The sequence below is a fragment of the Sparus aurata genome, chromosome 8, assembly GCF_900880675.1.
Source record: "Sparus aurata chromosome 8, fSpaAur1.1, whole genome shotgun sequence".
In the NCBI taxonomy this organism is placed as follows: Eukaryota; Metazoa; Chordata; class Actinopteri; order Spariformes; family Sparidae; genus Sparus; species Sparus aurata.
Window position 1 is genome coordinate 31572478 of NC_044194.1, and position 11133 is coordinate 31583610.

Below are 11133 nucleotides of genomic sequence, written 5' to 3' on the forward strand. Positions count from 1 at the left end.
AATTCCGAGTTTACTATTTCTTGTCCAAAACTATACAGTGCCCCTTTAAAACATAATGCAGCAGGTTGGAAGTGAATGGGGTGCAGAAAGATTTGCCCTGAGAAGCATTTATATCTGATTAATCCCAATCAGGTCAGTATTAGATTAGGAGAGTGTGTCATTTGGATCTGCAGCAAGAACATCTCTCAAAATGTTAGGTCACATTAAGTACTGGGCTGTGGGTTTAGGTCCAGGTGCCCTTAGAACAACTCCAACATCAGTATGAGCAGTTAAAATGAGAGAAAAGTCATCCAACACAAGACATGTTAAGGTCTTGACTGCAACACAAAAAGCAACACAAAAAGCAACAGAGCTGGAAATATATCTTATATACAAGGGTTTGACCAAATCTTGCTTTTAGTATCTGAGGAGAACACATTTAATTGAGGTGATAGATGAAACTCTTGGAGCGCTTCATTGTTTTTTTTTTTTCTAATCCACTCCTTACCAGTTGGCGGCGGTACTGCGCAATTTCGCTGTTTGCCAACAGGAAAAACAACATCATGACGAAGATGGGGGGAAGGGTTTTGAACCAGGAAGTGGTGGGTCAGATACACGGTTGGATCAAAACAAACCAATTCTTGCTTGTTTTGGAGCTGAATATTATTTTGCCTGTCTTCAGCTGGGAGCCTATTTGCCTTGACATGGAAGGTATGTCGTGTTTTAACAGATGAACGTTACGTTTTGATAAATCTTGTCTCTGTTTTTAGCTGTATTGCTAATCTAATGGCAGGTATGTAGCATTAGCTTGCTATCTTGGGTGGGTGGCTAGCTAGGTTAGCTGTCAGACCTGTTTCGATTATCACCTTATTCGCTTATCATTTCTAACTATATTTGTTTTACGGGCAATTAATTTGGCCTTTGTTTTGATTTAACATCTTGTCTCAACTCTGCCTGCCACTGAATCTTTTCTATTACATTAGGAATGTCACACTCTTCAAAACTTGATTGCTGTAGCTTTGACAAACGTAGACGCAGACACTTCCTGTTTTGAACTTGGAAGAAAAGCACGAAGACTTATAACTGAAAGATACAGTATTTAATTTGACTATATATCAATAAGATAATGTATTGGCAGTACATATTGACAGCCTTTCTGGAAACTAAATTCATGTATAACGTTAGTGTTTTGTATTCTACTGGAACAATATGTATTTACATAATTTCAATAGAATTGTAGAGTAGATCCTTAATATCAATGTTTTCAGAAGAAAACTACGAAACACAGATAGCAGCTCTTTGTTTGACAAATATAAAATATGAGCAAAAATAGATAAAAGAACATTTACAACATTCCAAACAAGTAGAATATATACAACAGTAGTAAAATATATACAACAAGATTAGTTTATGTATGGGTTTGTATTTAACAACGTTTTCCTCCTTTATGATTTTATGGAACATCGATTTTTACAGTTTCAGATTATGTTTTTGTTGCAGCTTTTGGACAACTTTTGTTCATATTTTCTTTTCAAATAAAAGGCTCCAACAAAAATAGAAGTGAAACCCAGGAGACAGTAGTCCTATTCAAGAAATGCATCATATAAAGTCCTTGCACTCTTGCAAGGAACATGGATATCATGGCAGTCTTGAGTTTAAATGATTTCTGCAAATTTCTTTTTTTTATGTGATGGAATGAGTGGGAAACATACTAACTTTTTTACAAAAAATATTAATGATGTTTGTTTCCTGAAGTTGTGACCAAATCATCTGGGCCCAGAATATACATATAGTAGTTCTAATATTTGGTTTGGCTTCCTGGCAGGGACTTGTTTCTTTAATACAGTCCACATTCTTTTGATGGGGTTCAAGTCAGGACTCGGGAATGTCATTCCAAAACTGTAATTCCAGCTTGATGTAGCCATTCCTTTACCACTTTTGATGTGAGTTTGGGATCATTGGCCTGTTGGAACTTTCAGCTGCACCCAAGACCCAATCTTCTGAGCCAAAAGCGTCTTTCTTGCACAGCAGCCTCTCAGCTAATGTTGATGCATAACACACTTGACTGTGGACTCTGACACCTGTCTTAAAGCTGCTTCTAATTGATTGTGGACTTCCTGTAAAATGGTTTTTGGTTGACTCTAAACCATTCTGACTAGTTTTCTCACAGCAGCAGGTGATAGTTTGCATTTTCTTCCTGATCATGGCAGTGACACAACTGTGACATACACTTAAGACTTACAGTTGTTTGCACTGTTGATCTTGGCACCTGTGTCTGCAATGATTTTAGTTATTATTCAAATCAATATTGTGCTCTTTCAGATTAATGCTGAGCCCCTTAGACTTTCCCATCTATGTGTTTGTGGCTGAATCTAATGGGTATATTAAAGAAGCCCTATTAAAGTGGGCACAGAAAAGAAGTCATCAGCTGTAATCAATCAGAATCACTCAGAAGAAATTAAGACATCATTGCCTCAAAGTAAATTTGATTGTCACAACTTTCTATAATCACCATAACTGATTCTTCAAGTTGCTGTATATATATTTTTGCCCAAGCAGGATCCTTTGGCCAATTGTTGATTAAATAAGTTAATTAAAAAATCCAATACTTTGGCAGTGAAGCAGTACTGTAGTCACCACTCTGTGGTCCTCTTATTGGTCACGTGTCACAGATACTGGCCTTTCAACACTGAAAAATCCCTGAGCCCTGGCAGGTTCAGACGTATAATGCTTTTCAAAATGTTCACATTCACGTATATATTGCCATGTAACAGGTTATTTTACTGTCTCTCCCCAGACACGCTGTTCCAGCTTAAGGTATGTGTCTGTTCAAATATTTAATCCATATGAGCTTGATAGGAGGGCATTATTTATTAATGTTCTATACATGTCTCTCGTTGGTTAACAGTTCACTTCCAAACAGCTTGAAAGACTTGCAAAGAAGGCAGAGAAGGAGTCTGAAAAAGAGCAGGCCAAGGTCAAGAAGGTGAGCACACTGGCCCAAGCTGAAGGCAAAGTCACATACTGTATATTGTGATCATAATCTCCAACAATGTCTTTTTTTCCCCAGTTTTAATTGAGTTGTGTAATTTTTGCATTTGGCCTGTAGAGAGTAATGATAATGTTTGGGGTTGTGCCCAAAATAGCCTTTTCCAGACGTTGTGGCCAAAGAAAGCCATAAATGGTGATAAATGGTTATCAAGTCCAGAAAATAATTGAATACATGGATAGATAACACAGTAGTTAAAATGTGTAGAAAATTAAAGTGTAGAAGCAATTAATACAAAGCTAATAATATTCATTTTTCAGTGATAATTAGGTAAGTATTTTTAATTGTTCAACAGTAAAATAACTATTAACCGATGTTTAGTCATAGATTTGACATTTATTAATACAGGGTTCGTACGGGTGCTTGAAATCCTTGAAAGTACTTGAATTTCAATGTTGTGTTTTCAAGGTCTGGAAAGTGCTTGGATTTTAGTTTAAGTGCTTGAAAGTGCTTGACATTATAACTCTGTGCCTTTCACAAAATTGGGATCAGACTGGATAATTAATTTCTGAAGTTTTTGCTATTATGAAACATAATTTTAGATGTTCACAGCATAATACAGTGTACATAATTGTGATAAAAAGTGAAGAAAAAATAATGAGTTTATATATTCCTGTAGATACGTATTTTACCTCAGCAATAAGGTGCTGGAAAATCTTAAAAATGACCCTTAAAAGTGCTTGAAAAGTGCTTGAATTTGACCTTGAAAAATGTGTACGAACCCTTTGCAGAATGAACTGCATAGTTTGTTTACAATAACCTCTGGGTAGAAAACCTGCATTACGCTCTAACTTGCATAAAATGTATCTGTCTTATTTCATGATATTATTTCAAAGTGTATACATCTAAAGGTAAAAGAAAAGATTAAAAGCTGTAAAACCAACTGATTGAAGGTTAGATATAATGATACACAGTTAAGACATGTCAAGATCTGTTTTCTTTTTTACACTCCACGTTAAATGTTTTACTAACAAACATTTTTCATGAATTCAGTTATGTTTTGAACTTGTCTAATATAGATTTCCTGCCCTGTCAGTTTTTGGCGGTTCTATGGTTGTTGTGCATTTTGTAATCAGTAGATTATTTATGTTGAGCGCTGCTGTTCAAATGGCACAGATAGTGTCACGCATCCGCCAGCAGGGGCCACGACAACTTAAACATTTAACAAGAACTGCATCGGTTGTTTTGTGAAATTAATATGTGGCTACGTTAGAGATCGGGAATTGTTTTTAGAGGTAAATATTTCTGCTCTAAGCCCATTAGGCATCTCTGTCTCTGATTAAAATGCATGTTTAGTTGAGAAGATTACAGAGGAGATATCCTGATGACTACTCTCATGGAACAATAGGGGTAGACCACTCTCTTATTATCTCACTGGCCAAAGATATTTCCCTGTTGAGTCATTATAGTTCTCACTTCTCATATCCTGTATAACAGCTTACATGCATGCTCATTTTGGTGAAAGGATTATCACTAACTTTATGTGAGCTACACTGTTTTATCCACTCAATGACTCTACTGGAAAAGAAACCCAGAAACATAAAATATAAGACTATAAGAAAGAATAAGTTAAATTTACAGGTGATATTGTTTCAAAATTGATTTAACATATGTTTACATTTACATGTATATTCAGATTTAATTGAATGAGATATACTGAAAGTGATTTGTAGAAACATAATTGATTAACAGTGTCTTTGTGTCATTACCAGGCTTTGCAACAGAAAAATGTGGAATGTGCCAGAGTTTATGCAGAAAACGCTATCCGAAAAAAGAATGAGGGTCTTAACTGGCTCCGAATGGCGTCTCGAGTCGATGCTGTCGCCTCCAAAGTCCAAACTGCTGTCACCATGAAGGCAGTAAGTTACTGTGTTCAATCAAAACGTTGGATCATAAAGCCTCTATTTTCATATAACTACATCACATAAGCTTGGGAGAGGAGAACATAGGTTTTTTTTTGTCCTTTTCAGAATGAATCATATACATTATAAAGGCATTTTTTTCCCCCAGGTGACCAAAAACATGGGCCAGGTGACCAAAGCCCTGGACAAAGCTCTAAACTCCATGGATCTCCAAAAGGTCTCTGCAGTCATGGATAAGTTTGAAACCCAAGTGCAGAACCTTGATGTCCACACCTCAGTGAGTGACTATTATTTGTTCTTGTATGGTGTATGTATATTCATTCAGTTTTCTTTAGGTATTCTCTAGTTGAACTAATATGGACTTGATTAGTTGTATCCAAAATTAAGCCCTTAAGAACAAACCCAAACTTCTGAAAAACACTGTTTTGTTTGAGTTTTCAATGTTACGTCCCATATGATACAGCCATCTCTTCTCTACACCAGGTCATGGAGGACTCCATGAGCTCTGCGATGACGCTGACCACCCCTCAGGAGCAGGTGGACGACCTCATCCACCAAATAGCGGAGGAGAGTGGCCTGGAGGTGATGGACCAGCTCAACCAGCTGCCTGCAGGAGCCACCTCAGTGGGCGCCGAGAGCTCACGGAGTCAGGAGAAGGAGGACCATCTGTCTCGACGGTAAGTTCCACTGTCTATACCTGGTAAAAGACAATAGGTGCTCACTACTATGTCACAGGTTAAAGGAAACATATGTGTGTCTTGCTCATGTTTCCTTAAGCAAGAGAATTTATCTCCCTGCTCCAAACCTGATAAAGCTGTCTTAATCCTCTGGCACCAGGCAAACAAGTAACTCATGATCAGGCAACTTTGCAGTTAGAATCCAGCATGAGATCAGTAAATTAGATTGAACCACCGTTTACAACACCCACACATATAACACAACTGTTGTGGTTGCAAAGTCATAGGTAACAAGAAGGAAACACTATGTTCAGCTCAGAGACAGAAGCTGCATTGTAATGTAACCAAAGGGTTATCAGAATAGTCAAATGAGCTGTTGTTTGGTAAGTTACATATGCAGAAAAAAGTCTTTGCAGTAACCTCTTCTTAGTTGGTAGTAATTCACAGTTTATGTGGATCCTTGTGTCCTGTGTGAATTTTAGGACCTAAAATGTCTAAAATACAATTTCGACAGGTCTCAAAAACTGAGTGGATTATGAAGTGATGGCCACTTTTATAAGTTGAATAACTTCCGTCTCACTTGCATATTTTTAGGAAAATGTTATTGATTATGCTGTAACAAAACTACAGAACAAAACCCAATATGGATCCAATAACAACAATGTATTGGAGCAAAAATAGCTACTAAACGCATTTGGTAGAGATTGTTTCTGTTATGGTTACTGGTTACATTATAGTACTAGAAGGTCTTAGAATGCATGAATAATGATCTTAAAGAGGTATTCAAAATCCTTAAATCTAACATTTTAGATTCTGCAGTCGGTGATTAAGGTTCTGGGTGACTAAGAATTGACTGGTACTGATACCATAAATGTATTGATTTGTTGGCCAACAAAACTTTGATCAAGTTGATTATTGATGCAGGTATATTCACTAATTTCTTACACTACATATATTAAGCAATTTATATTTAAAAAGGGAAATTGATAAAGAAATGTATTATTTATTTTCAGCTCAATGTTTGACTTTATCTCCAGGCCCAGAGAGCTGCTAGAGATAGTCTGATCAGTGAATTGCTCTGTTATCTGCTGTGCTGTTGTTGTGGTCTTTCTATCTAATCACAAGTTATTTCTAGAAAATATAATTGGAACACAACACAGGGACCAGCTCTCACATGCCAAGCTGTGAAATGCTCATTAAGCAGGTGTTAAGATATAGAGGTAGCATTAATGTTAACTCGTTATTGACACATTTCTGGCAGGAAAACATGATATTAGGCTGTTCTTGCTCCATGTTGAAGCAGGCTGACAGCTGGAAGTTTGAAAGTTTCTCAAGAAAGGCTAACTGTAGTTTTCTAATAGTTAATCCTGGTGTGGAATGATCATGCTCCTGATGAGTCAGTGGATGGTATCCTGGGCGATCGCCTCCCAGCCCTGGATCAGGGAATCAGTGAGCTCCTGGACAGTCTGTGGTGTTACTTGGTGGCATTGGATGCACCAATACATAATGTCCCATAGGTGTTAGGTCTGTCAATGGCATCAGTGCCTTGGTGATCCAGGAACTGCCTACACACTCTTGCCATATGACGCCAGGCAATCACCTGCACCCGTAGAAACCCAGGGCCCACTGCAACAGAGTAAATACTGACAATCTCTCTGAGCATCCCTACCTAACAGCAGTCAGGGTGCTGCTGGCTTTGACATGGAGGTCTGTGTGACCCGCCAAGGATATGCCTCCCCAGACTATCACTGACCCACAGCCAAACCATTCATGCTGGAAAGTGTTACAGGCAGCATAACCTTCACCATGCTCATCACATTTGCTCAGTTTAAACCTGCTCTCATCTGTGAAGAGAGCAGGGCGCCTGCTTAAACTGCCAATTCTGGTGTTATCTTGCGACTACCATGCGAGCTGCATGCTGCCTGGCTGTGAGCACAGGTCCCTCTAGAGGAGGTCAAGCCCTAATGCCATCCTCAATGGCCCTCATGCCCTTGTGTCTGTCGCCTGGTATCTCCTCCATGGTATTTAGACTGTGCTGGGAGAAACGGCAAACCTTCTTGTGTATAGATGTGCCATTCTGGAGGAGCTGGACTACCTGTGCAACCTGATAGGGCTGTAGGTACCGCCTAACGCTACCAGAAGTGACATGGACACTAGCAGAAGATAATTAGAGAAGAATCAGTGAGGAAGGCTAAGGAGAGAGAGCAATTGTGTGTGGCCATCACATACAAAACCATTCCCTTTTTTGGGGTTATCTTGCTTTTTGCCTCTCCATTGCATTTGTTGTCACTGAGGATGAACTGATCTGGTGTTATGCTGTCACAATTAAGTGTTCCCTTAATTTTCTTGAACAGTGTATTAAAGTAAAGAATTCATTCCTAATCCCAAGAAACAATTGTTTTTTTATTGTGTAAAATAGACACAAAAGTTAATTATTATCTGATCAGAGTTGCATATTCAAGCAACTTAATGATACAGAGTGTACTCCAGTGATGAAAACAGTAAGGCACTTTATTGTCTTATACAGTGAATCAAATACCTGACAAATCAAAGTACTTCATCAGCTTGCTGCAAAAATAATATTAAAATCTAATGTATAAATCAGTCCTGTTAATGGATTTCCAGCCATGCCCATTGACTCACAACTATAGATAAGGTATATCTCCATATGTATGGCAAAAATCTGCTAGCTGATATACTGTATTTATGTTGTTATCTCTGTATACTGTCAACCAGCTTAAGCCATCATTCAGATCTGGGTGTGTCATTAACACCAGAGGTAATTTTATTTCAACATGATGACAATAAGGAAGACCTCAAGTATATTGAGGACATAAAAAACAATACAAACAAAATTCAACATAAAATTGAACACAAACGGAACACAACAAAAAGGCTGCCAGAGTTTACAAAATAACAATTATTATTCAAATATATGGCTATAGTACTTGCTAATACAAAATAATGACTATTAATAAATAATATTTCATCAGAGATGTTGCCAGAGTATTAAGATCCCTTCAAATTGTGTAAACACTGACAGTTAGGAAATGTAATTCAGCACACTGCCCCTTTAAGGCCTTTATCTCATGTCACAAAAGCTCCAAACAATAAGACTCATTCTCACCACATTTCTCACTCGCTCTAGGTTGGCTGCCCTGCGGAACTGAAGCCTTCACCAGGATAGGACATGGAGCTTACAGCTGTTCGGAAGCAGATGAGCTTGGTGACGGCAGCAGGAGCTGTGTGTGTTTCTGTTGAACTGTTCCTACCAGGAGGACTTAATGAGCCTATTGATTACCATCTCCCTGCTCTATAAATGCACACACACAACCCAGCTAGAAATACCACCTGAGCAGGCATGGATCTCCCTCTGGTTCACCTTCCCATTTCGACCCATCTATTCCCGTTTCTATCTTCCCCACTCTAATCCCCCAATGGATCTCAGTTCCAGATCTCTCTTTATTTACCAACTTTTGTTTGCCTTTGTGTCCTCCGTCACCACCACCCACTCTCCTTTTGGCTACACTCTCCAGTTCTCAAATCACATGCTCTTGGATGTATGCTTTGTACAACAGGTAAACCCATTTTACAAACTGTATAATGTACAATGATGAAAATGAAGATTTATTAAGCAGTTATAATAATTTTAAGGGGATTGGTGTCCCTGGCTTTCATAAGGTGCAGGGTGGGTTATAGATATATCTACATGTTTTAAGTTTTTTTGGTCTCTGTCAGTTCAGCTTGGTTTAAATGGATGATTCCCTGTGGAGGAAGGAGACATATATAATGGGAAAGAATTATCAGTTTTTGCTTATAGCTTACGGCATGTTGGTGACACTAACAGTCTCCTTTCTTCATCAGATTCATCCAGTAAACACCTGCTATATGACAATGGACAATCATCAAACCTTTTTTTGTTTGTCAGTGTCAAAATGGGTGATTTATGTATTTTACTTGTATTCTGGTTTGTTGTTGATTATTTCTCATGCCTGTATTCAGATCTTTTGCTTTGAACGCCTTATTTAGGGTGCAGGTGCTTGCATAGTTGCTTCCCCCGCCAGTGCCTGAAGGACGGTAAATTAGATGGCAAACAGCAGCAAACTGGCGCTCAGACCGACATTGGTCAATAAAAGGAATTTTCCATTCCTCTTCCTGACAGACCACCCTGAGATGGTGTGTCTTAGCCAGCTTCACTTCAACACTGACTGTGATGAGTGTGAGCTTTGGTTGCCTGATCTGTTTTTTGTTTTGGGGTGCTTGATTTGAAGGAACAGTTCACCCAAAAAAGAAAATTCAGTCATATCTTACGAGCCTCTGCCAATTCAAACTCAGAAGTTTCGTTAAACTAAATTTCCATTTTTGGAGGAACTTTTCCCTTACGTTTGTGGATGCCTCTCTCCTCCCCACCTGTCTAAGTTCCATACCAAACAGTTTTAGTTGAAGATAGACATGCAGGATTTTTTTTTTTTTGACAAGAGTAATTTGCTACTATGGCTGGCCGGTATGGCTTCAATAATATCACAATATTTTTATGCCATATTGTTATATACGATATATATCTCAATATTTTTTAAATCTTCTCAAAAGTCCTTCATAAATGTTAGAACTAGGTGCCCAAATATTCCTGACTTTGGGATGACTATTGGTACTTTCATAAAATAGTGGCTGAGATTTCTGATTAATAATCATTAGTACTGGGGATAAAAAATAACTAAGACACGTATTAGAGCAAGTAGAACAGCCTGGTAAATTCAGAAAATAACATTACATTACTTAAATGCAGCCTTTAAAACCAGGAAAAGACAACACTCATATCACTATTTAACAATATCCAAAATCTAAGAAGATATGTAGACTCATGACGATAACGATGTATATTGTATATATTTCCAAGCCTTAGCTGCTACTCCCTGCTTGCCTTGTTAACCAGGTATTTGTTTGAAATGAATGTTTCAAGTAAAGATGTGCCGGAAGATTATTCATTATTCAGAAGCTGATGTTTTTTCTCGTCTTTTGTGATCATGGCTCTACACTGAGTAGCCTGTTGAGTGCTTTGACTGATTGTACGCTCAGAGAGATGCATCAACAAAGTAAACAACAGTGAGAGGATTTGTGGGCCAAAGCCACACCTCCACCTATGACAGTGCATCGTCACCCTGTTTTCATTTTTTCATCCATTTTAACACAGGGAGAGTTTATTTATACTATTTTCAGCAGACTTTGCGGCACTTTTGGTTTGTATATTAACCTCATGAAAATAAAGTCTTGCCATCTGACACAATCTATCATTTGATATCATCATTTGTTTACTTAACACAGAGGGATAAAGCTGTAGAGGATACCAAAAGTATGAATGCGAAGATGTCAGCTGCTACAAATGTTGCATTTCTACAGTAGTAAGGACACAAATGTTAGTTAAAGAAATCCACTTCATGTTAAATTGTCTTTCTTCCTACTCCTAATGTCAGTGGTTCTCGAAGTGGGGGTTCTTAACAGCGTTCTAGGGGGTCCTAGGCAGAAAAGTGGAATCATTTCACTTGTTTTAAGACAAGTCCCCATCTAA

General features: G+C 38.1%; 1 protein-coding gene across 1 annotated transcript; it reads left to right on the forward strand.

The window, feature by feature from the left end:
- The first annotated feature begins 533 nt into the window (after positions 1–533).
- chmp1a (charged multivesicular body protein 1A) lies at positions 534–10855 on the forward strand. Its single transcript, XM_030425438.1, has 7 exons — positions 534–690; positions 2777–2796; positions 2888–2965; positions 4741–4887; positions 5039–5167; positions 5374–5567; positions 8716–10855. Exons 1-7 carry the CDS (start codon positions 543–545, stop codon positions 8735–8737), a joined length of 738 nt encoding a protein of 245 aa, XP_030281298.1. The 5' UTR covers positions 534–542; the 3' UTR covers positions 8738–10855.
- Positions 10856–11133: the final 278 nt, after the last annotated feature.

What these genes read in the sequence shown, in the direction of transcription:
- chmp1a (XM_030425438.1), top strand. Translation starts at nt 543, where the DNA reads ATGACGAAGATGGGGGGAAGGGTTTTGAACCAGGAAGTGGTGGGTCAG. An exon ending in CTGCTGTCACCATGAAGGCA is followed by an intron (nt 4,888 to 5,038) that starts GTAAGTTACTGT and finishes TTTTTCCCCCAG; the next exon opens with GTGACCAAAAACATGGGCCA. An exon ending in GAGGACCATCTGTCTCGACG is followed by an intron (nt 5,568 to 8,715) that starts GTAAGTTCCACT and finishes CACTCGCTCTAG; the next exon opens with GTTGGCTGCCCTGCGGAACT.